Source organism: Astatotilapia calliptera, chromosome 22, assembly GCF_900246225.1.
Source record: "Astatotilapia calliptera chromosome 22, fAstCal1.2, whole genome shotgun sequence".
NCBI lineage: Eukaryota > Metazoa > Chordata > Actinopteri > Cichliformes > Cichlidae > Astatotilapia > Astatotilapia calliptera.
Window position 1 is genome coordinate 19,093,452 of NC_039322.1, and position 27,163 is coordinate 19,120,614.

The 27,163-nt window shown below is 42.3% G+C and overlaps 1 protein-coding gene across 1 annotated transcript in view; it reads right to left on the bottom strand.

Annotated features, from left to right (window-relative positions):
- Positions 1–860: 860 nt before the first annotated feature.
- Positions 861–27,163, bottom strand: part of cdk6 (cyclin dependent kinase 6) — a 39,039-nt gene continuing 12,736 nt past the window's right edge. The window contains exons 4-8 of the mRNA XM_026155989.1: positions 26,848–27,015; positions 12,392–12,501; positions 5,093–5,143; positions 4,637–4,772; positions 861–4,113 (exon numbers count right to left, since the gene is read on the bottom strand). Of these exons, the coding sequence (XP_026011774.1) occupies positions 3,961–4,113; positions 4,637–4,772; positions 5,093–5,143; positions 12,392–12,501; positions 26,848–27,015 (618 nt within the window). The 3' untranslated portion in view covers positions 861–3,960. The remainder of the gene's footprint in view (positions 4,114–4,636; positions 4,773–5,092; positions 5,144–12,391; positions 12,502–26,847; positions 27,016–27,163) is intronic.

Sequence of the window (27,163 nt, forward strand, 5' to 3'; positions counted from 1 at the left end):
GTCACAAATGATCCCTACGACAATCTCCTCCCTGCCTAACCCCTTTTTCGCCTCTCTTGTGCACTGCCTGTTGCTTCGCATGGTTGACCCCAGGCATTTAAACTCATCTACCCTCACTATCTCTGCTCTTTGCTGTTTCACTGTTACACCTGTTTCCCTCTCATTCATACACATTGTGAGAAAGTATTAAAGCAGGTGGCATGTTTCAGTTCCCCTATGATATGCAGAGATAAGGAGTAGGTTGTAAAGAAGAATAGAAAGCAGGAAACTACAAAGGAACAGTTGGGGAGTGTACCTTTCTATGTGAACGTTACGGGGTGTGGCCTTGAATGTCCTTGATAAGGAAACAACGTATTCTTTGTATGACTCGGTTTGCTGACTGTAGTGGGCGTAGGGTGGGCTCACCTGTAACCCCCGTGTCTAATCATGTGATTTAAAGGTTGCAAGATGCTTGTGGGACTACTAGATAAATATAGGGCAAGTCCCTTAAGGGAGCGCCCAGAGCCTTTATAATGAACAGATTGAGGAATTGCTCCTCAGATCCACTTGGTGCTTGCTGTGGCTGCTGTGGCTGCATCTGACTCTTCTTCTCCAGCTGGGATATCAAACAGATCGGTGAGGTCGAGAAGTGAACCTGAACATGTATTCTGTTGTTTCAGTACTTTCTCTAGTCCCACAAAGTCCGTGCATTTCCTGACCTTCTCCATCAGCACTGAAAGCAAACAGATTCGTAGCGCTCTTTCTCAGCATGAAGCCACACTCCTGCTCACTAATCGCCTCTTTCCCATTTCTTCATGTATGCCTCACGAGCATTATCCCTCTGTATTTACTCCAACCCTGATAAATAAGTCCAAACAACATTAATAAAAAGCTGCTTTTTATTCAGCTGGTGCAACATAATAATAAGACACCGATGCATTCATACACAAGTATAATGCCAATCTGAGTGATGGATGAAGCGACGTTCAAAAATAGTGACACTGCTTAGAGTTCAGCAGTGGAGTTCAGTTGTTATGAGACTGAAGAGCATTACAGATCGGTTAAATCATAAGAAAGCACACAGTGACTGTATTAACTGTAATGAGATTAAAGCAGTCAATATTTTAAATGTAAACCTCCGTGTCTAACGCATTTGTAGCTTTCATTGCATTGTAGATGCCACTTACACCAGAAATGAGTCGTTATCAAATAGAAAAAAAAAAAAAGAATAAATCACACAGTGTTAAGCAGACGTGTATTTCTGTCATGTTTGCCACCTGGCCATTAGTTTGTGGCAAGAACAGTTTATACAGGCAGTTATCTTCAGACAGTAAGAACTACAGTAACATATATTTGATAAATAGTAAAGACAGTAGATTGTGATCAATGATACGATCCTTAGACAGCTTGACAGAGAACCTGAAGAAGTTGTATTGTAGTCATTCAGTAACCCAGAGATGTGCAAACTGTGCCCGAAAGGTTTCGGACGTCCGTGGAGAGAACCTGAGAAAGTCAGAGATTGAGTCTGTGTGTGTCTGTGTCTGTGTGCTAAAAGCACTACCTGTTACGAAACCCAAAAACAAAAACCAGTGTTACAAAGTTACTGTTCTGCAAGAACTACTAAATACAAAAATACAACTCTGGAAAAACTTGCTTTTACCTCGTGGGTCAAAACTTAACTTGGATAGAACGGCACGCCAAGGTAAAATAAAGCAGAAACTGTACACAAAATATTGTGCATCACATCGTCATCAAAACTACTGGAAAATCCGTAGTAGTTCTCAACACATGGTAAAAGAAATCCATCGGAACAACCCACCCCACGCAAATAAAACAGAAAACAAAGAAACACCTCTTGCCATGCAACATTCTGCAGACCCTCGCTACTCTACGTCTATCCGTTTTAACGACATGTCTATGTGCTGACAAACGCACATATCAAAAGGTTTCTATTGTTACAGCTTGTACTTTAGAACTAGCACAATTTACTGTACAGTACCAATGCTTTTCCTTTATACATTCCTTACAACGTCAAACTATTCTTACACGGACTCTACAATCCTTTAACGAGTTGGCATCACTGGTGTAAGAACACTGTATACCCCAGCATTAAAAAAAATTAAAAAAAAAAAATCAAGTTACAAGTATATAAGACTCGTCAATAAAATTAAAATTAAATACAGAATATTAGTGACACAAAAGTGTGCCAAAAATTCTACCATGTTGAATGAATAGTGCTTGTGGGTCTCTCTTTGACACTTCCTGCAGATCTGTCTGTGCATTACGGTATGATTTGGAAAGAAATAATTGGATTTCACAATAATTATAAAACAAAGAGTTCACGATGGTACAGCTAAAAGTCATTAAAAAGTCAAAGTCTATGTAAGTGGTAGGAACAACTCCAAGATGTCTCATTGTCTCAGCACCGATATCAGCCCCGTTACGAGTTCCTCAATGTGTGCAGAAACCATTAGAATCCCGCTACTGGTCTGCAGTTACTCTACACTTCCACAAGGTGGCACCATTATTATAGGTAAAACTGGAATGATAATGGACATGGCAGTGGGTGGCTGGTTTGTGATGCCTAACAATGTCTGAGTACATGAGCGTGCTTATGTCAGCGGCAGTGGGGACAATAAATGTGCGTGTGAAACGTTCGTCTTCTCACTGCACACACCAGCAGTAAGCAAGCTATTTATAAAAACAAACAAACAAGACAACAAAAATAAAGAGGCAGGTGAGATCCATCCAGGCTCTGGTCTGGTCCTCTATCTCTCTCTCCTGCAGTCCAGAGTCTTTTTTTTTTTTCCATTGATAAGGATAAACACTGGGCATAAGGAGGTTTCCGCTCTTCGGACTCTACAGTCTCAACTCCAAATCCATATGAGGATTGGGTCACTTTGCATTGTTACACAACATTTCACATCCTGAAAGCAGCATTTACAATCCATCAGTTCGTGGAAGGATGACAGCTTGTGTGTGCAGGGTTCTGGGGGGCATTTGGTGCCATCCGTTTGACGCCATCTTCACCCGCTCCCTGCTCCCCAGAGCGTTTTATACGCCCCAGGGGGAAAGTATTTGCCCACTGCAGTCTGTTTTAGGCTTCGTTTTATATGTAACGTAAAACCAACATTAATGATGCTTTTTTTGACACTGATTATCAGAAAAAAAGCCATAAAGACAGAACATTTAACGAAGCTACCTATTAAGGAGTGCGAATGTTACCGCTCTAAACCGTGTCACACTTTGCATCAGCTCATACAACTCATTGCTTATCAGGTTTCTGGTATCAAGGGTCTCTACCTTTCAAAATAAAGTATCTCCAGGTGACTGCTGTTGTGATTTGGCCTTTATCTTTCCGGAATAAATAAAACTAAATTGAACTAATGTGGCTGAGCGCTGCTGATGGAGACCCAGATGTGCTGTTGTTTAGTTAAGATCACGCCTGCAGGGCCCAACAGCTGGAAAATCTCATTACTTGTCAGCCTGTATTTGGCACTTAGGGCAAACATTAAAACACAGCTCGGCAATCGCCCTCAATTAAAGCTTTCTGACCAATAACTAAGTGCTATAGGTTGGTGGTGACGCATCTTTGCAGGAGGCCACTGAGGCCTTGAGGAGAGAGATCAATGAAGCAAAGGATAGATTTTGAAATTCACAATGTAAACCTCATCACAGTGTGGCGTCATCATGATGGAGAAAAGCTGCAGTACTCAAACACTGATGCCTTTTCTGGACTCTTAAATATTTTCTTGAGATGGTGAGCTCTCCTGTAACCAGCTGTTTTGTTTTTACTTGATTTGAGTGGATTTGTTGAAAGGGAAACCTTTTTTTGGTAATCAGTGCCAAAAAAAACTTTAATGTACTTTGATTTAACGCTGAAATAAAACATGACAAACTTTTTAGGAACGGTACGGTAAATACTACTTATAGCCAGGGGAACGTGGGGGGGGGGGGTTAAAGGGGAAAAAAAGAGGACTTTCAGGCACTCCTCTCCTCCATCGTGGACTTGTTGCTGGGGATGGGCTGGGCTGCGTACACACTTCTGCTGTGGCTGTCCACGCTTTGAAAGTAGGGGTGACTCAGCGCAGTGAAGGCCGATATTCTCCTGGACGGGTTGAAGGTAAAGAATTGCTGCGGGGAGGGAGAGGAAAAGAAGATAATGAGAGACCACCAAGTATAGATGCTTGTTTACATTTCTAGGTTGAATAAAATATTGCGTGCAGCTCGGTTCCCACGCTGTTTTTAAAATCAAAATCGATGCTCCAAAATGCAATAATCCTGATGAATGATCGATTAAATTTGTGCTTTTATAAACAAGCCGAACTACAAGTTGGGTATAAATCTGCTCGATGGTGAAGTAAGCGCTTTGCTTCATGCATTTATTTTCCACACATGAGGATTTCAGGCTCCATGTTCAGAAAAAACAAGGAGTTAGAAGATATAAAATGTATATTAAAAAAAAAAACAATAAAATGGTACAAGGTCGTCAAGGTTACTGACAGAAGTTGTTTTGTTAGCTTAGCTCCTCGTAGCGCTTTGGCACATAAATAAATGTGCACGATGCCATAAAGGTGACAGTGATGCGCAAGTGACAGCTTTAAAAACATTTTCCATGCAATCTTTTGGGGACACACATGAGAGTTACACTACAAACCATTAACAAGGCCCGTCCCTGCTCGTCCATGTCTGGAACTAGGTCTTCTATTGGTTTCGGGGGCCGGGGTGTGAAGGCACTCTGTGGCAGGGCTACTTCCTGGGGCCAGTCTTCTGCCGAGGGTACCCCAACAACACTGTGGAATCATACAGATCATCAGTGTCTTCATCATCGGCAATGGGAAGCATTCACCACTTAATTCCAGTTCAGAGCATTTTTAAGGATTATCCATGAGTGTTGGTAAAGACTGGGGGGGCACGAATACATGCACCCCAGAAAAGCAGTGTGGGTTCATCTGATGGGTTTTTCATTAATTAGAAAAACAGTAGATGAGTTCATGTTCTGCCCTTAATGTTTAGGCAAAGGTTTGACTGAATCTTCCAAAATTCCACTGAGTTGAAAGAAAATATAACCGAGCCTGAGGAGAAATGGAAAACAAGAGTAGTCATTACTTACTCAAAAATCTTTCCAAGCTGATCAACATCCGAGTTTCCTCTAAACAGCGGCCTAGAAAACAGAAATTATAAAAAGGGTTAGTTTAGTTTCTACATATTATGTTGCAAAAACAAAACAAAACCCGGAAATGCAGAAAAAGTAAAATGTAAAGATTCGGTTCTCTCTTTTGTAACCTGCTTTAGATAGGAGTCATTTTCCCATGGTACGCTGTAAGACCAACAGCCCTGACATATAAGCTTTTGGCTCGAGGAATGTGGGACTCCGATGTGAACGTTTTGAAGTAGCCACATGCTCGCAGCTCCATCCCAGGAAACAGGGATTGTGGAGCAGTGTTGGTGGTGCTGCTGAGGATGGGGAGGGAAGGAAACGGGGGATGAAAGGAGGGAGGAGAGCGGCAGCAGGGCTGCTGGTGGTTCCTGTGGCTTTGGGCAGTCTTCGGGTGCCCGTGCTTGGCATGGGATCAGCACAGATTCCAGTAGTCATCATCAGCACAAGCCTGGCAGTCGCCACACGGGACAGAAAAAGCCTTTTTATCCCGTGTGTGTGTGTGTGTGTGTGTGTGTGAGAGAGAGAGAGTGCGAATGTCTGCTTTTGCTCTTGCTGACCGAAAGCGTGGAGGAAATTGGGAGGAAAAGGCGTTTGAAAGAAAAGTTGGATTATCCTAACAGAGAAAGAGGTATAGGAGCTGGAGCTTCCTGTCAAAGTTCCTCTGAGGGGAAATAAGGAGGTCCTGTTGTCACAAGAGGGGACTTGTTTAACATTGCACACACCACCACTTTTAGGCTAAACGAGATTAATATTTCTAAGTGTTCCTCACAAAACGAACACACAAGGCTCAGAAGGGGAAACAGCTCTCTCTCTGTTTCTTTTTTAAAAATACATTCCACTTCTTTACTGTGTTTGCTCACCAGCAGATGTCAATGTAGTGCCAGGGTATCATCATATAGATGTGCCTTTATGCATGCCTGTCTGCATTTTGTATCCAGGCCTTAGTACACCTCAAGTGCACCCCACTTAACTGAACTCAACAGAGACTGGTTTAGCCACCATGTGCTCCTTGTGCTTTCCCACTTGCAGGAAGCTTTGCATAGCTTACACCCACACTTTCCTACAGTGGAGACACTGGGGATATTAGTCACACAAAAGGTGTTTGGAACATTTTTACTGTGACAGCAGACTCCCTGTCACAGGCTTAAGTTTGGAAGTGGAATTAAGATCTTAGTTTCTTTCCAGTGTTCAGAAATGGTGTCCTTGAGTAACGGATGTCTCAAAAATGATTGCATATGCAGGTCTTTTAGGGCAAGGCACCGCACTGAGAACTTTGAAAGGCATGTAAGATCAGACCAAACCAGTTTCTGACTGTTGCAAACGAAAAAAAGAGAAAAAAAAAATCACCTACAGCAAAGTTATCATGCCAAAACAAGTAGGGCTGATAATTCCGAGAGGTCCATTTTTAAACCTGGAGTGGTTTGTTGGTTTGTTGAAGGGGGATAACTGGATTCACACAGAGCTGGCCGCTGGCATGCACACACAGTCAGCAGCTGAGTGCGAGTGCTCGCGCCCTGGCATCGTTTCCCACCCTGAGATTTGCACGTACAAATCCCAATGCCCATGCACAACGCCACACAAGTGGCTGCAGTGAAAAGGCCGAGACCGAGTTGGGACAGGCAGCTGAGTCACGCATCCTTTAGTGCCAGCACGGCGTCGTCCCACATTCCTTTGAGAGAACCTCTGGAATGCGCGTGTGAATTCGCATGTTTGCACGTGAGCGTCTCGAACTATCTAAGTGGGAGCTGGAAAGAAATGAGGTGTGTGTGTTGGACTGCGGACTTTTCACGCAGGCTATCCCGCGCTGTACTGCATGCATGCGTGCATGCAAGGGTGTGCTTTTGAGAATTTATCAATCGAGTTCCAAACTGTGAGAAAGTCAACACGGATGTGGGGCCTCTCCCGGGCCATTAACGAACCGCGTTCAACCTTTTTGGTTAGGGGAATGTCAACAAGCACAAGCTCTCTCCAAAATTCATTCGAACTGTGACTCACCCAACACCATCCCAGCCATGCAGATGCAGACTTGTATAATATTTGCTCAAATTCCTTTGAGAGCAACTATTCTCACTACAGTACATAGTCATTAAAAAGACTTTTAATGACCATGTACTCTAATAGCATGTTTGGTGGTGAAAGTGAAGAAGAATGTGCTTATGAGTCATGAAACCTTTGAAGTCTCATGACTCAAAGAAAGACTTCACATGTTTCTGGCCTGAGACGTGACGTGGTGCGTCAAAAATGGGGGTCATGGCTGCTCGTGGGGGGTTTTAGGCTTACTTTCAAAATTACATCTAACCTATGAACTGACTGTTTCTTCTTCACTCAGCCTTTTTCACTCTGTGCTTATAAACTACTCTGCATTTAAATCATTAGTTATGAATCTCTGGTGTTCTTCCACAGGGCATCTTAACCAGTCGAGTCAGATGGCTGGCCCTCTCTGAGACAGTTTGTGTTGGAGGTTTCTTCCTGTTAAAAGGGAGTTTTTCCTTGCCACTTTCTCTAGGTGCTTGCTCATAGAGGTTGATTGTTGGGGTTTTCCTCTGATATTGCAAAGTGAAGATGCTACAATAATGCAAAGTCCAACCCGACATCTTGCAAACCAAACAAAATCAAAGTAAGCGACAGAAAACAGGAGACCAATTATTTTTCCTTTGTTTTCTATCATATATGTACAGACGGTTTAGTCCTGCAGTGTAGATGCTCACAGTGGTGAGTATAAACCAAAAGATCAGGGTTAACAGCTCAAAATGCTTCAGCTAATCTTTTTTACTACTCTTGATTCTAGGATGTCAGAGCTCTTTATGTCGTCACAACTCTGGTTCTGAGCAGTCGCTTTACCTGACCAACTATCTGTTTCCGAGGGGGCACCCAATCAGAAGAAAGCTGACTTAAAGGATGATGGACGAATGAAGGGGGCTCCAACAAGTTCTAGTATAAGACAAATTTGACTTTCAATCATGCAAAGATTTTCTCTAGTGGAGCAAGGAATAAAAATGTTTAGCTAGCAATGAGCATAACAGATCTCCTTTAAAAGTGGTAAACAATTATTCTGAAAAACAGCTTAATTGTGAGCATAGAGGTCTGCTTTTGTGCCCGTGAGCATTCAGCATTTCTAATCTCAATTTCAATATAACTGCAAAACTAACAAACACTGCTTTCTCTCAATATCTTGCTTTCTTTCTCTTCTCCCAGGTGCCCTTTAATCTCTGACAGGTGGCCTTTTAAAAGCCATCTTAATCACCCGCTGAGACTGAGCAGAGAAGTGCGTGTTCGTGTGCGTTTGTGGCCATCAAAGAGCTTTGCCTTACCTTCTACCTTAAAGCAAAGTTGGGCAGATGCCAGATTTTGAAAATGAACTACACAAACCAACACACTTCAAAGTTTATTGTGTCAGGGTGCGAGGAGATGTACTGCATTCAACTGCTCACTCTGATCAGGGCTGCAGGCAGAACCAGTCTGTGCTTTTAAATGAGCACCATATAACACAAGGACAGACCTTTTGTACACAGATTAAGCACACATTGTTTCTACTATTTGACTTAAAAATGTTTGATTACAGATCAAGATCAGTTTTTTCACGACTGTAAAAGACGCATTGATGGGAAATAAACTTTGCTTTGTTCTCTTCATTTAAAGCCTGACCTTCAATAAAAAATTCCAGCTTGACCTTGCCACAAGTATGGAAAGTACCATACATCACTGACATTGAATGAAGTAGTTACGAGCATGACTGTGAATACATTACCTCTAAAACTTATTCGAAATTCACCCATAAACCGCTGAAAATATTTGAAATGCGGTGCACAGACACAATTTCTGAACGCCAATGACGAGGATAACGTTTTATACCTGGCACCACAAACTGAAAACCTGTAAATGCTTCACCTGCTTTGCATGATTCGGAGTTTGAAATAATCCTGCTTATTTTTGGACCGCGGCCCCCTTTAATTCATCACCGGTCTCCGTTCCCCCCACCCTTCAAGGCCGACTATGAGAAACTTTTGACAGCAGAGGGGGACTTCTGTGACCACAGCTGTGTCATTCAGATGACCATACAAGGGATCTCTGCTCTCACCGAAACCTCTGCATACGCTGACCTCATGAAACTTTGGCCATGTTTCACGATTACACATCATTATGAAAGTGCACATATGGCGTGTGTATGTGTTTTGTTTTTTGATAAATATATGAACAACAGGAAAATAAGGAAACTTGAAACAGTTTGAAAGATGTCAAATGACGTGGGAACGTAAGTTCGAAGAGAAGCTATACTGTGAAGTGGTCTCGATTTAAATGTTGCAAACTAAGAGAATGAAACCTTAATCCTAATTATAAAACTAAGTATCAAAGCAGTCTCTCACAGTCCCAAAAGACCCATCTTTTTGTCCTATGCGTGAAAACTTGTAAAGCATCATTAAAATACGGTCACCTGCCAAGATTTAAATAGCCGGCAAACAAATTGAGCTTGATCAAACAACTCTTAGATCAAGTTTCATCACGGCACCATTTGTCAACAAGATACTCCGAAAGTGCCTCTGCGTGTTTTTGTGCAGCACGACTAGATGTTAGCCTTGGGTAACCTTTTGATAGAGGAACCTATACATTCCCATCAGGTCCCAAGTACAGAGCGTGGGTTGCTGTGTGCGGCCTTGCATGCTGGGGTAAGGAGTCGTTTGGGGAAGGAAGCAGGGCTGCTTCTCTTGGCACTTAGCCCTACCTCAGAAAGACTGTTATTATCTACTGTAGAACACACCACAGCCTGGCGCGGCCTCTCTACTCTCAATTAAAGCATACATTTTATACATACTATAGCACCTTAAAAACATTAAATCAACGTCGTCTTAATTTGACGAGGATAAAACTGCATCTTTTTGCCCCCGTCTTTTCTTTCTTCCAAAAGACCAAAAACAGGCAGTTGTAACTCTTTTTTTTTTTGGGTGAAAACTGTCCGTTATTAGCTTGGCTCGCCAGCATGAAGTTCGTTAGACCACAAACTGACAAATACCTACACCAAGTAGAAGTAGAAGTAGAATCTAGACTTGCATGCTGCAACCACAGCAGACAGCAGTGTTACTGTAATGGCTTGATAAGCCAACCGAAATGTGATTCCTCGCTGCTCATAACGCATCTGACAGGTGTCATTTGAGGAAAAGATGACTACAGTAAGAAACTCCCAAATAACCGATTGTGACGAGTGATTTCAGTTCGTGTTTTTCAAGTTAAATTAGAGCAATGATACAAAGGACGCCCGTGGCCCTCTTCGTCGAGCTGCTCCTTTGTGAGCGATCGTAAATACAACAGTCAAAGAAAACTTAAAGCTTTTTCATCTGTTTACATGGGAACATTTTTATGAGTATTGACACAAGGGGTAAAAATCAAACTTGGGTCACAGATAATAACTGGATTTTTGAATTTATTTTTTTTAAACCGTAAATGTGCTCAACCCACCAGTAAAGAAGACGTTTTGATGTCTTATACTGCCCCAAAAATGTGTCTATTACATTATTTAATTCTTACTATTACTGCAACTTATATGATAAAATGAACAGTCAGATAATTTATGAGGGGGGCTACAGAGACTTTTTTTTTTTTTTTGCCTCCGTGACTCAGTTATCAGATTTTATTGCAAACAAGTATGAAGGAGTATTTAATATTAATGACACAATGACTTTGTTCCAGTCCCCCATATCACTTCTCATGTCTGTAACCTCCCCAAGTGATTCGGTTAAAGTGCTGTGCTCACTGAGGAATGTCATCATTACTCAATCATTACTTAACAACACAGTAAAGGGACTTTGGTGGGTATTTTCCCTTCCACACTGCTTTGGCGTAACCCAAATAAGAGAAATTACAATAGCTATCAAGAGTTTGTTGGAACAGAAATAAAACTTCATCAGTCTTGGGTTGGACACCCTTTTCCCTTCAGAAATGCCTTAATTGCTTGTGGCACAGATTCAACAAGTGGCTCTAAAAATTCCTCAGAGTTTTTGCTCCACGTTGACATTACGGAGTCATTCAGTTGGTGCAGATTTGACGGCTGCACACCCACGAGGTTAATCTTCCGCTGCACCACATGCCAAAATGCTGCATTGGATTGATATCTGGTGTCTATGGAGGCCATTTGAGTACAGTGAAATCATTGTTATGACGATATGAGCTTTGTAACATAGCACTTTATCTGCCATCAGAAGATGGGTACTCTGTGGTCTGTGGTCATAATATTCAGGTAGGCTGTGGCATTTCAACCATACTTATTTGGCATTGAGCATAATTTTAAATGGCACAAAAATATCCCACACACCATCACACCATAACCAGCAGACTAAACCTTTGATACTAGGCAGGATGGATTTATGCTTTCATGTTCACCCCAAATTATGACGCTAACATCCGAATGCTGCAGCAGAAATAGAGACTCATCAGATCGAGCAACATTTTTCCAATTATCTGTGGTTTAAACTTGGTGAACTTGTGTAAACTATAGCCTCAGTTTCCTTTTTTTTGGCTGAATAGGTGGTCTTCTGTTATTAAAGCTCATCTGCTTTCAGATTGGACATGTTGATCGGTCGTCTTGACCATGTCAACACGTCTAAAAGCACCGATTCCCTGCTATGTGATCGGCTAATTCGTATAAACAAGAAATTAAGCAGGTATACCCAATATAGTGGCTAGAAGTCTCTATACCATGCAACGTCACATCTTGGCAACAGGAAAGCGGGTCATCTATAAGGTCTACATGGCCTTAAGCACAGCCCCGAATCCCAAATTGTCTCTTATATAACCGTTAGCCTAAGTGTGTATATCACAGATAAAGACTTACAGTGCATTGAATAAGGTGTTGCACAGATGTGTGTGCAAATAGGTGATGTGGTTAGTAAGACCCAGCAAAGTGCTATTAAAAAAAGATACCAGTGAAAACAATCAAGACAACATGACGCTCACAAAGAGTCTGAATTTGAAGACCAAAGTCTAACATGTGTTTAGACTTTACCGCCAAGGTGCGTCAACACTAAACCTCTGAATGAAATGTGATCGTGTGACTCGGGAAGCATTTGTGAAAACTTCGACAGAATCCTTCCACATTATGTTTTTTGTATGGTACACTGCTCAACAGTAAAAGTACCAGAATCAACATTAGTGGAAGAAACAAAGGAATACGAGAAATGCTTAGAGACTTTAACTGACGTTCAAAGTCAGTCCAGATTTAAACAAGTATAAAGCCCAGATAGCTTTGCCCATCGGCCTCACCTTCTCCTGAACATCTCAGCGAAGATACAGCCGACACTCCACAGGTCCACCGGTGTAGCGTAACTTGACTGGAGCAGCACTTCTGGGGCTCTGTACCACAGCGTCACCACCTGTAACACAGCAGAAAACCCGTCAGGTTTTACTGCACAAAATACACACACAGACACACAAGTCACTAATGCACAGGGTTAATGCTTCTCTGCCCCCATCTTGAGCTTACGTAAGACATGAAATCATATCTGGCAGGACAGGCTTCCCTGTTCCCATTCTGGTGTACCCACTTCACACAATCTTTCCACATCAATCCACCGGGGAAACTCAGAACTGTACTTTTATTTACAATTGCAGCGTGAACGTCAGTACAGAGGAGCACCTATTACAAAGACGCACAATACATGTCTCAAACCTGGCAGACAACATGTGCATGGGAAATGAAAAGGGGGTGATTAACTGATATCAACCGCCCCGCTCTACCCCTCCTTCCTGTCAAAATAGAGAGAGAGGAAAAAAAAGAACACTTCCTGTCTTTTATCAGACTACCCTACATCCACCTGAAGCATCAACAGCAGCCATTTTGTGCTACTTCAAACTAAGCATGTTTTCCAATTTTGTCCCTGTAACTCTCCCTGGGACCTCGCAGTTTGTGTGTGTGGAGCCATGAGCCTGCAGGAAAGCAGCAGCATTGTTAACAGCTACAGTAGGGAAAGCCTCCAGACAAAACTCAGTGACCCCTAGTAAGAGAGTGGACGGGTTCCAGGTGCTTTCCTAAACTCCAGATTTTTCCTACAGCTTTTGGCTGCAGTTCCCCCTCCAGGCACTGCAGGCTGCTTATCTGGATCTTCAAGTCAGGGACGAATGTATGTAAGCAAAGAGGATGCACTGTCACATAGATATATTTATAGACTTGGCTGGCTCTGCACAAGTATGAAGGAACAATCATTGGATTCTCCCCCTTTTCTTATAAGATCTTATTCAGTCTTAAAATATGCTTGAATAGGTAATTTGAGAGGAATGATCTTCAAAAGAAGTACGCAGTTAAATATAAACTATTAGTGAATGAACTGGGTCATTGTTTATGTGACCGGCACAAGTTGCTTGTGTGTTTCTGACTTGCAGGATTGTGGTGAAAGGAAACTCATGTTGGGTCTGATGCTCCACACTTTGCTTTCAGTATTTTTCAAAAACCTCTGAAACTGCTCTAAAACTTTCAGACACTCACAGCAACCAGGTGACACTTTCACAGACTCTGATTTGGATGATGAGGGTTTATTACTGGAAAGCTAATGAAATCCTCATAAGTCCCAGGTGGGCTTTCAGTTGATTGCCAACTAGCCTAAATTACATCCAAAAACTCCACAAAACATGCTACAAGTAATCAGACAGTATTAGTTTAAAGTACTGCAGTGACTAAAGGGTTTATGGTTGCTGGGCTGGTGTCTATTTGCATAGATCTTTACCTGCACAGAAAAGAAGGATTGTGGAAATGTAATCAAAGCACGTTCAAGATTAAAAATGCATGCATTATAAGCAGCAACAGTGGCTGCAGAGGACAGTTTTCATTGTTTTCAAGCACTCTGTTTCACTTCAATATTTAAACTTCTTTCTCTGTTATGTCTTCTCCACAGCAGGGAGGGCCGGGGGTGGTAGCTAAAGGGACCAACAATAGCACAAACACAAACAAACACAGGTAGCCCAGATTACAGTTTGCTCTAAATATGTGACAATGCCATCGGGTGCACATACACAACTACGAAGATAAGGGTGTGCAAAGGTCTGCAGAACACATGTGTAGGGGTTTCCTTGTGCAGTGCTGCGTCAGGAGTCGCAGGTAGTGTACAACTGGATTTAAATACATTACTGGCAGCCTAAATAAATATTCTAGGCCAATCAATTACCAGGTCATCCGGCCATGGAATAGGAATTCCACGGAAATCACTTTATATATGACAGTGGCACGAGAAGTTGTCCTGGATATGTGAGGTGAACTGAGCAAGTGAGCAAATCTCCAAGCCGACAAGTGAGATTGATAAGAGGAATAAAAACCTGAGCCGCATTTTTTCTAAAGTGAATGAGACTATTAATAGAGCCGGGGGCCGCATTTTGCAGATGTGTGATACTTTCTCATCTCTACTTCCTGCTTCAGTGGAAATAGGGCGGAAGTTGAGGCTAGTTGGCTGAGATCCGTCGGGCGAGTCACGTGACCAGAAATGAGACACGCATCTGCCAAGTGAGCACACTAAGTGTTAGGGTCATTGACGAATTTTAGAACAGTGAAACCTCAAAGAAAATCATGAATGGAAGTCGCACAGCTTCCCATAGAGCCGGGCTACATACTTTCATTTTAATCAAGGACAGGACTCAACACAGCATTGCTACATTTTTGTTGGAATTTTTTAATTTTTTAAAAGAGATTTTAAGTTTGCAGCAAAGTACTGAGCTCAATCTTCAGTTACAGCATATCTGCATCTGGCGCCTATGGAGATATTGCCATGAGACGTTTAAATGCAGGTCGCCATTTTTAAACATGGATAGATGCTTAACCGACAAATGGCCCGCTCCACGTCTTCCTCTTACGCTTGCAGTTGCAGGCTAAAATGCATGTGACCTCAGTCTATTGCATGGATTTGTCACCCTGCAAAGTCAAAAGTCAGGACTCCAATATACACGTATGCACGCACGCACACATGCACACAAACTCACACTCTCACAAAGCCTTCTAGGAAGAACCACAGACCTAGAGCTCGGGGTATATCCGCCTCAGTGAAATGCAGTTATTCGAAAACCCAGCCACAACTGCAGATTAAGGCATATACATAACACATGCATGCACTTGCAGACACACCGGAAGATAGCTGTATTAAGCTTTATTTCAAATATGAAATTACACCCCAGCCACTTGCAAAATACTAAACCATTTTTGTAGCCGTGTATTTATGGCCTTGCATGCCTGCACTGAAGGATAAGCCAGCATTTACTCTAGATTTGTGTTTTTTGTCAATGGTCATCATAAAGGAAACTAAAACCAAAAGCAGATGATTTTTCAGTACTTTCCAATTTCCCTTACTCCATCTTTGACACTTAAATTTATTCCTGCTCAAGACATAAAAAAGTCACATATTTAAAAACATATTTATAGATCATTTTCATCCATATTCTTTGCACTAGATAGTGTTTAGAGCACCAGCTCCCTTTTCTCCATACATCCTCCCTCATCTCTATAAAAAAAAAAAGCCTATTTCTCTGTTTCTGTAAGTCTATAAAACACACGTGTCTAAAATGCAGTACAGCCCAGACTTAAGTTGGAGAACCTACTGTGTGCATGAGTGGGTTTAGATCACACACAGTTTGACACTATGCATGGAATGCTCAAGCCTGTTGCATCCAACCCCTTGAAAGAAATAAAAAACAACAACTCATCCCTACAATGCTTTGAGACGAGGCCTAAACACACAACCAAATAACTGTTTTCACAGAGATGATTATAACAACATGTGTCTGCTACAAAATGAAAAAAGGACATTCCACACTTGTAATGTTCCCTTTTGCCCCCCCCCCGCAATCTTCTTCCGACCACGTTTGCATTCCTCCTTCCTTAGTCTCGCTTTCTCACCCTTCTTATTCTCTGTTCTGCTTCACAAATACCCTCATTATACACTCCTGCTCTCCTTTTTCTGCACGGGCTACATGAACACACACAAACTCATGCACGCAGTATAACGAAAAGTCAAAAAAAATGGGTCCGTCGTTTTGCATTTTCAATCTGCCTGCGTCCATCTGAAACCCTTCTTCGCCTATGGCACGGAAACAGAAAACCCAGGAGGTGGTCAGATAAAGCCAAATGAGAAAAAAGACAGAGCAAGCTAAGAGCAACACAGCGAGAGAGAGAGATGTAGTGAGTGCACGAGGCTGACTCCAGATTAAAGGACAACATTCTCGGAATTCCTTTCTGCTGAGACCATCGTCCTCAGCCCTGCCTGCTGCTCTTTCCTCCCGGCTCCTCATCAGGGAGGAAATGGCTTCTCCTACCCCCGAGGACCTCCAGACCTCCTAGGTCAGACCTCCAAGCCTGTCCGCCTTGCAACATCCGTTCCAGTGCTGCCAGTGCATGCTGCATGTACGGGGGGGCTTGTATGACAATAAGGTGCATGCACGTGAGCAAGGGTGGGGTTGGAAGTAGGGGCATTTGGTTTGAGCTATGTGTGAGTATTTGCATGCGACTTAGAGAGCACCTGCTTTAGCTTGGATGAGTATGCTTCAGTGCCAAGAACCTTCTTGTGCTAGAGTGTGTAACTGCAAATGCATGCAAGTCATCTGCAGCATGTGTTTGATGTTTAAGGGATAAGTCAGTTTATTACAGCCTGGGCTTTATTTTTCCCAGATTAGTGCATCTTTGTTGTCAGTGATTAGCCCGTGTGTTTACCAGTTAACTGAAGCAACATTTCGAAATGGCAACTTTCCATCGAATCAGAAATATATAACATCTGAGTAACAATTATGAACAATGAACTCTGGGACAGGCCATCACCCCCCACGCCATCACGGTGCCGAAAATTCAATCGAGGTAGCTTTCAAAATAAGGTCAAAGTGACTTTTTGGTAAACAACAGCAACTCTTATCTGAAGTAAATCTACTGCAGAATGGCTTGAAATTGGGTGCGGGGCAATCTCAATCTTAATCCAAAAAGAGATGCGGTGAAATGCCCTCATGGAAGCTGCTCATACCACACGTCACAATATCGCTGAGCTGAAGGATGTCTTTAAAAGTATGTTCCAAAAGTCCGCCAGAATATTGTGCAGGGTCTGCACTTTTGTTAAACACGTGTGAAACCTACGCTCGCCTCTTTGCCAATGTCGTTAGAATCACAAATATTGGCTGCGGTTGCACAAAGTAACAAAATAAGCCATAAACACTACAGCTCGGCTAGAAAAACAGGACCTACACTGTAATAACCAGAGTCAGTCATTCTTTTAGGTGAGCAGAACGTTTTTTTGAACTATTGGAGACCACATGCTTCATTCCTCATCCCATTCTTCTTCAAATCTCCAGACGTCTTCCTGTCAGTCAGCGTGACCTGATGTCATAAGGGGCTGCAGCGCCAGAGGCGAGGAGGCTGATGGCGCTTGGCTCGGGGCCCATGTTTACATTCCCTGTCACTGAGGAAGCCTAGGATGAAAGAGCACCACTGCACAGTGATACACGCCCTCCACACACACACACACACACACACACACACACACACACACACACACACACACGTAATCGAAAAGAGCAGGATTGTCGAAAGTCGATATTTTCAGTTGCTGAATCAACCGGAATAGAGTGGAGTGCACTTAGGTTTGAGCACATTCCTGAAAACAATCCACAACAAGTTGAAGTCTTCCTAAGAGAACCTCAGAGGAAAACGTATAAAGACTCCGGTGTATGTGGGCTGGCCAACATTTGGGTGAAGCAGAGCGGATGTCATAATAATAAGCATTAAACAGCATTGTGTCTCCAGAGAAACGTCAGCAGTCAGCCATCTTGTAAACACCATTATTTCATTCCTCCTTCACTTTTCCTCTCGCTCCCTTTTTTTTGTTCTGCAAAAAAAAGAAAAAAAATTCACAGCCTCCGATAATCACTCTGCCCAGACCAGGAAAGAAAATAAAGGAGAAAATTAAAAAGAAAAATGAGGTGGGGGGGAGAAAAGGTTCATGGAGACAGAGACGCCTGTGGGATGGACTGAGAGAGCGCGAGAGAACTACAGGGGCACAAAAAAGAAAAGTGCAAGAGCAGCACACAAACTGTATACAGTAAAACGAGGGGCAGTGAGACTGCTGCCAAAGTATGCACAGCGTACAGGAATGCAGCACGGGGCCCTCGGCACACAAAACAAAGACAGCACAGTCAGTGGCTCTCTCTCCCCAGTGCTACCACATCCGCACATCATTAACTGGAAAATTCCTGATATATGCTGTAATCCCCCCCCCTCCTATTCCTCTTGCTGCTGCTGGTACAGACTAGGCTTTAAAATCCAGGTGACTGGTGCATGTGCACATGTGATTCACACGCACCAGTCAGTAGCCTCCTTTTCCGCACCTGCTGGGTTGCCAAGACATCGGCAACAATTAATACAGCAATGTGCAGAAGTACGAAAGTGTGTGTGTGTGTGTGTGTGTGTGTGTGGGGGGGGGGGGGGGGGGGGGGGGGTGGGATCTCTAATCATATATGTATGTGTGTGTCAGTGTGTGTGTGTGAAACCCTGCGAGTGTTTGCTTATGTCAAACTGAGGCCAACCCCTTTGCTCCAGCCGGCTGCAGTCAAAGCATAGAGGATGACTTTTCCTTTTTTCCCATGTGGAGCCGTTTGAGGAGATATCTAAACATTCCCACATTCAGTGCTGCACGTGCTCTCCTGCGTGCACTGCGAGGACTTTTTCCCCTCCCTCCCTCGCCCAGCCTGCTTGCCTCTGTCTCTCTCTCTCTCTCTCATTTCTTGCCTGTCCAGAGCAGAAACACATTGTTTGGCATGAGGACAAATTCACAGACATGACGATCCGCTTCATACTTTGTCATCGCCGAGTTATTTCATTTTCGCCCGAATGTTTCTGAGCTCTGCTGCATTAAACAGTGGCGGTGCACAGCTGATGTCTGACATAGTTGGACGATTGCATCGGCCCCTACAGCATGTTTTGGAAAGAGGCTTTTTTTTTGTTGTTTTTTTAAACATTGCATTTGGTTTAAGGGGGGGGGGGGGGGGGGGGCACGACACACCTTATTTGCATGATCATCACTATCTTCTAAGAACATCATGACACTTTTTCCCGCCAACAGATTTTAACTGATATTTGTAGTCAAACGAGCGTGCAGAGGTGGGAGACACTTTCATAGTGAAAATGCAAATGCAGACTGAATACAGTCAGACTGCTCTTGAAAGTCTTGTAGAGTTAAAAGCACGTCTGCCGTTTGAGCATGGGCAGGAAATCTGGTTTCAATTTGTTTAATGTCGTCTGAGATACGGGTGTCTAATTCTGGTACGGGTAGTGGGAGGGCTGCGAGAGGGAACTGGGGGGAAGAAGTGGGAAAACACCTTTGATCAGGTAACAGTTACAGTCCCCTGCATGTCACCAACCAACATTTTACGGGAAGTGGTGGCTGTCGACGTGCAGATTGTTTGAGACGAGTCTATTCAAAATTATGCAAATCAGAAAAGCAGCAATGAGTAAAAAAAAAACAAAAAAACAGTGTTTGTATTCAAAACAAGTAAGCCTCAGTTTAGCCAGGACATAAAATTCCCTTCGGCTCCCATGTCTCTCAACACACTGATGTAAGATAAGATCAGAGGCAAGACAAAAAACATTTTCACCACTAATAAGCTTATCTTGTCATTCCCAGTAAATTATGGCTGCGCGCTCCATGTCTTTTCAGTTAAAGCTAGAAAAACACAAGAGTTCAACAGACACCGCTCACATCAAAGTCTGCTGGCATTCCCCTTCAGTTTTCCAAATTCAATTTGAGTGGCAACGACATGCGCGTGACAGACATAAGAGCGGAACGCAATGGGCATCATGGGATCATCCTGTCGAGCCTTGTATGACGATGATTATCAATGTGTGGATGGCAACAATGGAAAGACCCCTATGGTCAGGTTACAGGAAGTTATTTATTGGAAGCTTCACCTAACTTGACCTGCATGAGTCACATGAAGCTGAGGGGATTCCCTTATCTTACCGTTAGGAATTTTCTTAAAAACACTGAGCTGGATTTCTCCTCAAGCTCAAGGTTTAACATGAACTGATATGTTTCATGCATTACGTATATGGTCAATAGGGATTAGCTGACCTTTTCATTAATTAAATAAAACATTCATTAATGCACAGGAGTGAAGAGAGAGAGATGAGTTCCTCAACGTGCATCCATTTCCATCATTCCAGTTATGCAGAGTTGCTGATTTGTTACAGAGCCCTGAGCTGGATAAGTAGGAGAGGATCGATTAATGCTCAGATGATGGAGGCAGATTTAAAGGACTTTTCTGCTAGAATGGCTTCATTTCCCAGAACTTTAGTGGGAGTGTTAACGAAAAGTGTAAGAGTTTAGTGTAGGAGATGAAGTTATACCAACATCCTGTTGATCCTAAGTGGGCAGAGCAGATGCTGTGGTGTGTTTGAAGGGAAAAAGAGATTCACTCAGATGCATAATCAACAATAACCAGCCCCAAAAATCCACCGTGCATTAGTTATTTCCTAAACATTCAAAATTCATCCACCCACAGCTATTACAAGACACCATAAAGTGTGTTTTCATTGTTACTAGGCTACCTGTTGCCTTTTTTGGTAGTTATTTTAATGGTTAGAGTTCATATCCTGTGAGACTGAAATGGAAAATTCTCCATAATAAAACTCTTGAAATGACAGGAAAAAAAGATCTCTGCCTTTATTAAAATAGATCAGAGTCTTACTAACATCCAGCAGTTATGGTGCTCTCTACCAAATAATCTACACGTTACAAACTGTGTCTGTCAACTAAAGGCATGCGTGCTCTTGTTTGTGTGCTCCGATGTTTATGGCCTAGTGTTGGTGCTGACATGTGGAAACTGTCTGATGTGCAGACTCTTGTGTGCAGAGAAAGCCTCTTTAAGCTGTATTTGTTCAGAGAAACACTTTGCACGTCTGTTTCAAAACACTGCTGTGACTCATGAAATACAAACTATGTATTTCATGATATTTTATGTGAATCTGTTGCATGTGCTTTTCGTTGCAACTGCCTCTCGAGATTTATTTATATTTACCTACTTGAAGTTATAACCTTCGCCAAGGAGATTATGTTTAGCATTTGCATGATTTCCCGTCTGTTAACATAATAGGTCGAAAGGTTTTGAATGAATCCTGATAAAACTTTGTAGCGGGTGTCGAGTGGGGTCATGCTAACAATCCATTAAAATGTGGCCTACATCCAGCGAAGGTCTTCCACGCCAACTTCATGATTTGTTACAAAAATTGGCGAAAAGACTTAGATGTGATGTGTATTGTCAAACTGTAGAAAGTACTGTGCAAAGATCTAAAATATGTCACAACAATTAATACATGTCACATGTGATATTTAAAACGGTTTCTCATGGGCTCTGCAACATGAAGGACGTGATACTGGTATGTGGGGTGTCACATTTGACGTTTCACCTCATTTTTACATTTCACGTCCCTTTCTTTCAAGTTGACCTTAAAATCTGCTATATCTGTAAAGTTATGACAAGAGAAAGAGCTAGTTAAACGTACTGCAGCATAATATAAGATCATAAGATCAAGTTATTCATGCCCAGTTACAAATAAATACCAATCATCTACTACCTACTCCTACAAAATGTTTGTGTATTAAAAGTAAATGTGTTATGCCATGTGTTGGCACTCTTTTAGTGCTTTTTGGTGAATTTATTATAGATTCTTCTTTATGTTTTCTGTTCACTCACTGTACTGGTGATGCAAATGATTCCTAGAAGGTTCACTGACACGCGTCACCTGCAGGGTTTAGGACGCTGTCACACTGGAAGCCGGTCAGGCCTTTAAGAACTCGAGTATTCATTTTAGATGTTGAATGAAATGAACGTTGTGCACATTTATGACAGATTCTCTGAGAGTGTATTGCATGTTTGTAACATCTATAAAGTAGAATATAGTATAAATTTCTACTTTTGACAGCTCAACTGAACTCTGAGTGGAATGAATTTTAAGAATGTCACAGTTTTTACATTTACAGCCACTCCCTGTTTAACGTGGTTTCTCTTTTTCTCTAAACCCACTGGCCCGAAGAAGGGCCGACACTGAGAACTCACAAATTACTGCATCTCTGCAAAGACTATGTGCAAAGTCTTTTAGTTTTACAAATTAAACAACAGTCATCCCAAAGCATTTCATATTCTGAGATAAAGATCCTACCAGTGATTTAAACGTCTTGATGCATTCTCAATCATCCAGGTAAGTAATTCTCCAAAAGTTGATTCTGTTCATCTGGATGTAGCATTTTCCTGCAGCTTTTATAAGACTGGGGAAACCTGCAGTCAGCTGAGACTGAAGAAGTCACTTGGATGACTGACGAAACGTTTCTCCCACGGAAAACGCTACATCCAGATGAACAGAATCAACTTTTGGAGAACCCTACCAGTGTTGTCATCCTGCTAACAAACCCAGCGTTTACTAAGTCCATTAATAATCTCATTACATGTTTTCTGTCACTTTATGCATTTAAGATGCAAGAAAAAGTTGTGCTACTCTGTGAGTTGGTTTGTTTTGTATTAAAATGATGTGACACTTCTTCCCATTTCCAAAAAGATTTTGCTTCAAGTGCTTTGGCAGAAGGAGGATCTTAAAGAGCCCTCTGCACTCTTTCCTGTTATGTCAGATTAACCCATCAGCTTTTCCCATCTGCCTGTCACTCAAGGCAGTACAATGAGGCTGTAGCCAAACTAGGGTCATAAAAAAAACCCATCAACAAAGCAATGGTCCCTCAGGGACTGCCGGGGGGCACCCTAATCTGGACCCCCACACAAACCCTTTGGGTGGTCTCCCTCCCCTCTCCCTCTTTTTACTCTCCACCTCCTTTCTACGAGAAGCCGATTTGGTTGGGTTGGGGGGCAATCACTCATATTCATTCATGCATGCACCCGGACTCCATGACCCATTTTTAATGCACGTGTATTAGCAAGCCACCATGTTGCTATGTGAGGCAGCAAATTCATCACAAAAAGAGAAGTTCAGGCAATGCTGGTAAATCATCAGCAGAAAGTACAGCAGTGCTACTTTCAGTTAGCAACACTGGGGGGGGGGAAAAAAAAAAAAAAAAAAAACATAAGAGTGAGTGAGGGACTCTTTGACAACTTCATGCAAATGTTCATTTCAGTCATCTTGTCATTCTAGAAGTGCTAAATGAATCACTTTGAAAGTGAGAGAGAACCTCATTCGCTTAAGCAACAGCAGTTCTCTAAAGCCCATCTGTCTACCAGTAACGGTGGCATTAGGTGACTAAATATGTAACTGTTGGTCTGTTGGGCAAAGGGGAAGATCCTCTTAAACACTGTGTGTGTGTTGCATACAGTGTAGATTGTGCGCTTTATTATTAGCAAGAGGAAACAATGAATGGATGAATGGAGATTGTGTATGTGTGCGCGTTTGTTTGTGTGTGTGTTGGGCTGATAGGGGGATTCCAGATGCAGGAACATTCATCTGGAACCGAAGACCCCGTCCTCGCAGCTCCACACCAGCGCGTGCATGTGCTGAGACACACACACACACACCCCATCTCGTTTTGTGGCCCAATCTAACCGAGGAAGGAAATGAGTGCTCGAGTGTGACTGCAAACAGATTAACATGTTATGTGCTGCTCTGTGTGTGTGCGCGAGTAGTTTCGGGGACTTCATAACTGCTGCTCATATGTGAAGGTGAATCCCCTAGCAAGTATTCTTTCCTCGACAAAAATGCCCCCATCTAGTCATAAAAAAAGAAAAGAAACTATCACACCTACTTGAGACAAATCCTCAGTACAACCACATACACACTAAATATTGTGTAACACTATGCAAATTCTATGGTTAATCATGTCTTCATCTACTATGAATAATCATCAGTCAGGATGATAGATAACTGAGGAAATACTTATCTTAATCTAAAAAACGTACCCTGTATGATAATACTGAGAAATTATATGTTTATGGCGTGGCCTACGATCATTACTCAAACTGAATTTCTTTCCTCTTAAAGACTAACCCAGTTAAAAGCAGCTATCAGGTGTAACCTTTGGAACCGTAACTCATCTGTACTTTCCAATAACTGCTGCCTTAATAATGAAAGTGCAAGTTCACATCAGTGTTTCCAAGACAAAGACTTTACCTGCCAATCTGCCCACTTATGTGAATGCCTCCCAGGGTATTTGTTGAGTAATCTTAGCATTTAATTTAATTATTAACTTAAAATTGAACAACAATGCCATCCACAGTGGATCTACCAACAGACACGCCCTCCATTCTTATTTATTAAAGTCGCCACCAACACGTAGCTGACCAGAGCACATTTTATACTCCTCTATTAGGAGCAAGTCCAAGCTCATGTACATGCCTGACATTATTGCCAACAGAGTGTGAAACTGATGACTGAAAATATCACATCTGGACTTTAAGAAGACAACGTACACAAAGGTCACTGGGGCATGCATGCTGGGATGGTCAGCTTACTTGACATTTTTAATGGGTTTGGGGTTTTTCTTGAATCTGGAGATTTGTTTCATTAAACTGCCTTTAAAACCACCAGAAATGGTATTTCTCCATAAAATTGCCTACAGAGCACCAGAAGTTGTTACTGTGCAGTAGATGTAAGCATGTCGGCTTTGGCTGTTACACAGAGAAGAGCACCAATGACAATGCCACAGACGAGCAGAATCAAAGCTTGTCCTCTATCAGCTCAGCTTTCTCGACATTTATGTCACCTGCACCCAGGTGGATTATGGTGGATGCAGAAAAGTACAACACCAGCCTATCCAGGTGCATGCACTTTTTCCTTCTGACATATTTCTGCCAAAAGAAAAAATAAATTAGGTTTTTGCCCCACTCACATGAGCCTTCAACAAGCCTTAACATAAGGTAATGACACTATCCCAATGGACTCAAAAAGTCCAGACACATTAATGATGAAATTTCCTAAAAGGCGGGCAGATCAGAAAAGCTTTGAATAAAAGTTTTTTTTAAAAAGGAAAAAGAAACCCAAAGTACTGAGCTACTGTTGCTGCCTACCTTGATCTTGAAAGTCTCATCTCTCCTCATTTTAAACTCTTCCAAAGACTCTTTTCAGTCCCTCTCTATATATATTATCTGGTCATCAGAGCCCAGAGCTCAGCAGTTAGGCATCAAAGTCCCGACAGCGGGACGGGAGGGGTGTCTGTCTCTCCTTGCCTGTTCCATCCCTGTCTGCGACAGCCACTGAGGGATTCCTGAGGCAGGCCACGGGGCCCCTTGGCTCTCAATTTACACAGAGAAATCCTATCATTTGGCGCTGTTCTGCCGAGCTACCCGTTGATGCCCTGTAAGTGCCCGCTACAACACATTAGACGCTTTTCATCCAACTCTCAGGGGATGGGAGGGAAGTTCAAGGCAGTGTGTCTTGTGTTGGGCTTTGGGGTCAGGAGTGGGATCCACCAAAAAGCCTTGAAGACAACGTCGGCATGAGTTTGAAGTATCCACACACACATTTTATGAAGATCCTACTACAAAGTGCATGTTCGAGGATGGTTGGTACAAATAAATAAAAGACAACACACACACTAAGTGAAACCCTGTAGAAAAGAAAAGAAAAAGGTTTCGAGTCAGTTTTTGAATGTAGTTACAGCTGTAACTGACTTCAGGTCAGCAGGCAGGTTGTTTCCAAACAGCATCACAGTAACTGACAGAACCTCATGAAACTTAGGATCTAATTCTGGAAACAGTTAAAAGACCTGCACCTAATGACCTAAGAGGTCTGACTGGGTTATAGGCACTAAACCAGTCAAAGGATTTTAAAGGTAATTCTCTGTTAAACTGGGAACCAATGAAATGCCTTCAGTATTGGAATAATATGTTCAAGTTTGCATGTACATGTAAGGACTGTAGCTGGTGCAGTGAGCTTAAGTCATTCTACTGATGATTCTAATAGTCAGTATTAAATAAATAAAGCTGCTCTATTCCCATGTTCTGGACCTGAAAACAGGGTTTGATCTTTGGTTTCATTCTATAATATAATTCTATAATATAATACTATTTTCAGAACGTAACTCCCGCGAAAAACGAGGGAACGCTGTACCAAGCAGGAGCATGTGAAGGTTAAAGAGCGATGGACCAAAGAAGGACCCTTGAGGAACTCCCAATGGAATTTTCATTGTGCAGATCTAAAACTGCTAATTGAAACATGAAAACTTGTATCCATTAGGTATGATGGCAACCAGCTGAGAGCCCGACACGTTAAAACCAATTAAATCGCAAAGCTGTTTAATTAAATCATTACAATCAAGAGCCACAAAGTCAACAATGGCATCAAGCACAACAAAGAAACAGTCTGTGGATCAATGTTGATCTTCAGGTCACTGATGACTTTAATAAAGGCAGTTTCTGTGCTTCTATTGGTTCTGAAACCTGATTCAGTTCAGGTGCTTCAGTTGTTTAGTTAAAAAAAAAAAAAAAAAATTTAACTATGAAATATTTTGCTTTGAAAGATAAGATCAGAAGTAGGTCTATAATTATTAATTGCCAATAAATCCAGCTATTTTTCTTCAGTAGTAGTGTGATTGCAACTCAAAAGAAGAAGAAAATAAATTTAAAAAACAAAAATCACCATATTTCATGGTGAGAAGTCTTGACGCGCTCATTCAGTCGGGAACCCATGCGCTTACAGTTTTGCGAGTATTTGTTTTGAAGGCCTCCACTGGATGAGACCAACAGCGTTTAAAAATATGACGACCATAACTCACCACTGACGTGAGCGCCATCTGGAAGCTGTAGATGCGAGCTAGACCAAAGTCGGCCAGTTTGATCTGTCCTCCGCTGGTGACCAGGATGTTTTGGGGTTTTAGGTCACGGTGAACCACGCGGTGCGAGTGCAGGAAGTCTAACCCCTGGAGCAGCTGGTACATCATATCCTGTAAAAGAGCCAAAGAGGGAAACAGAGGGGCAGCAAGGACATAAACTTAATATGAAGTTTAAAAATGGATGGTTTAATTATGAGACTAGTACAGCAACGGCACTATTGAACGCATACGGAGCAAAAAGGGCTGAGCGGATGGTCGT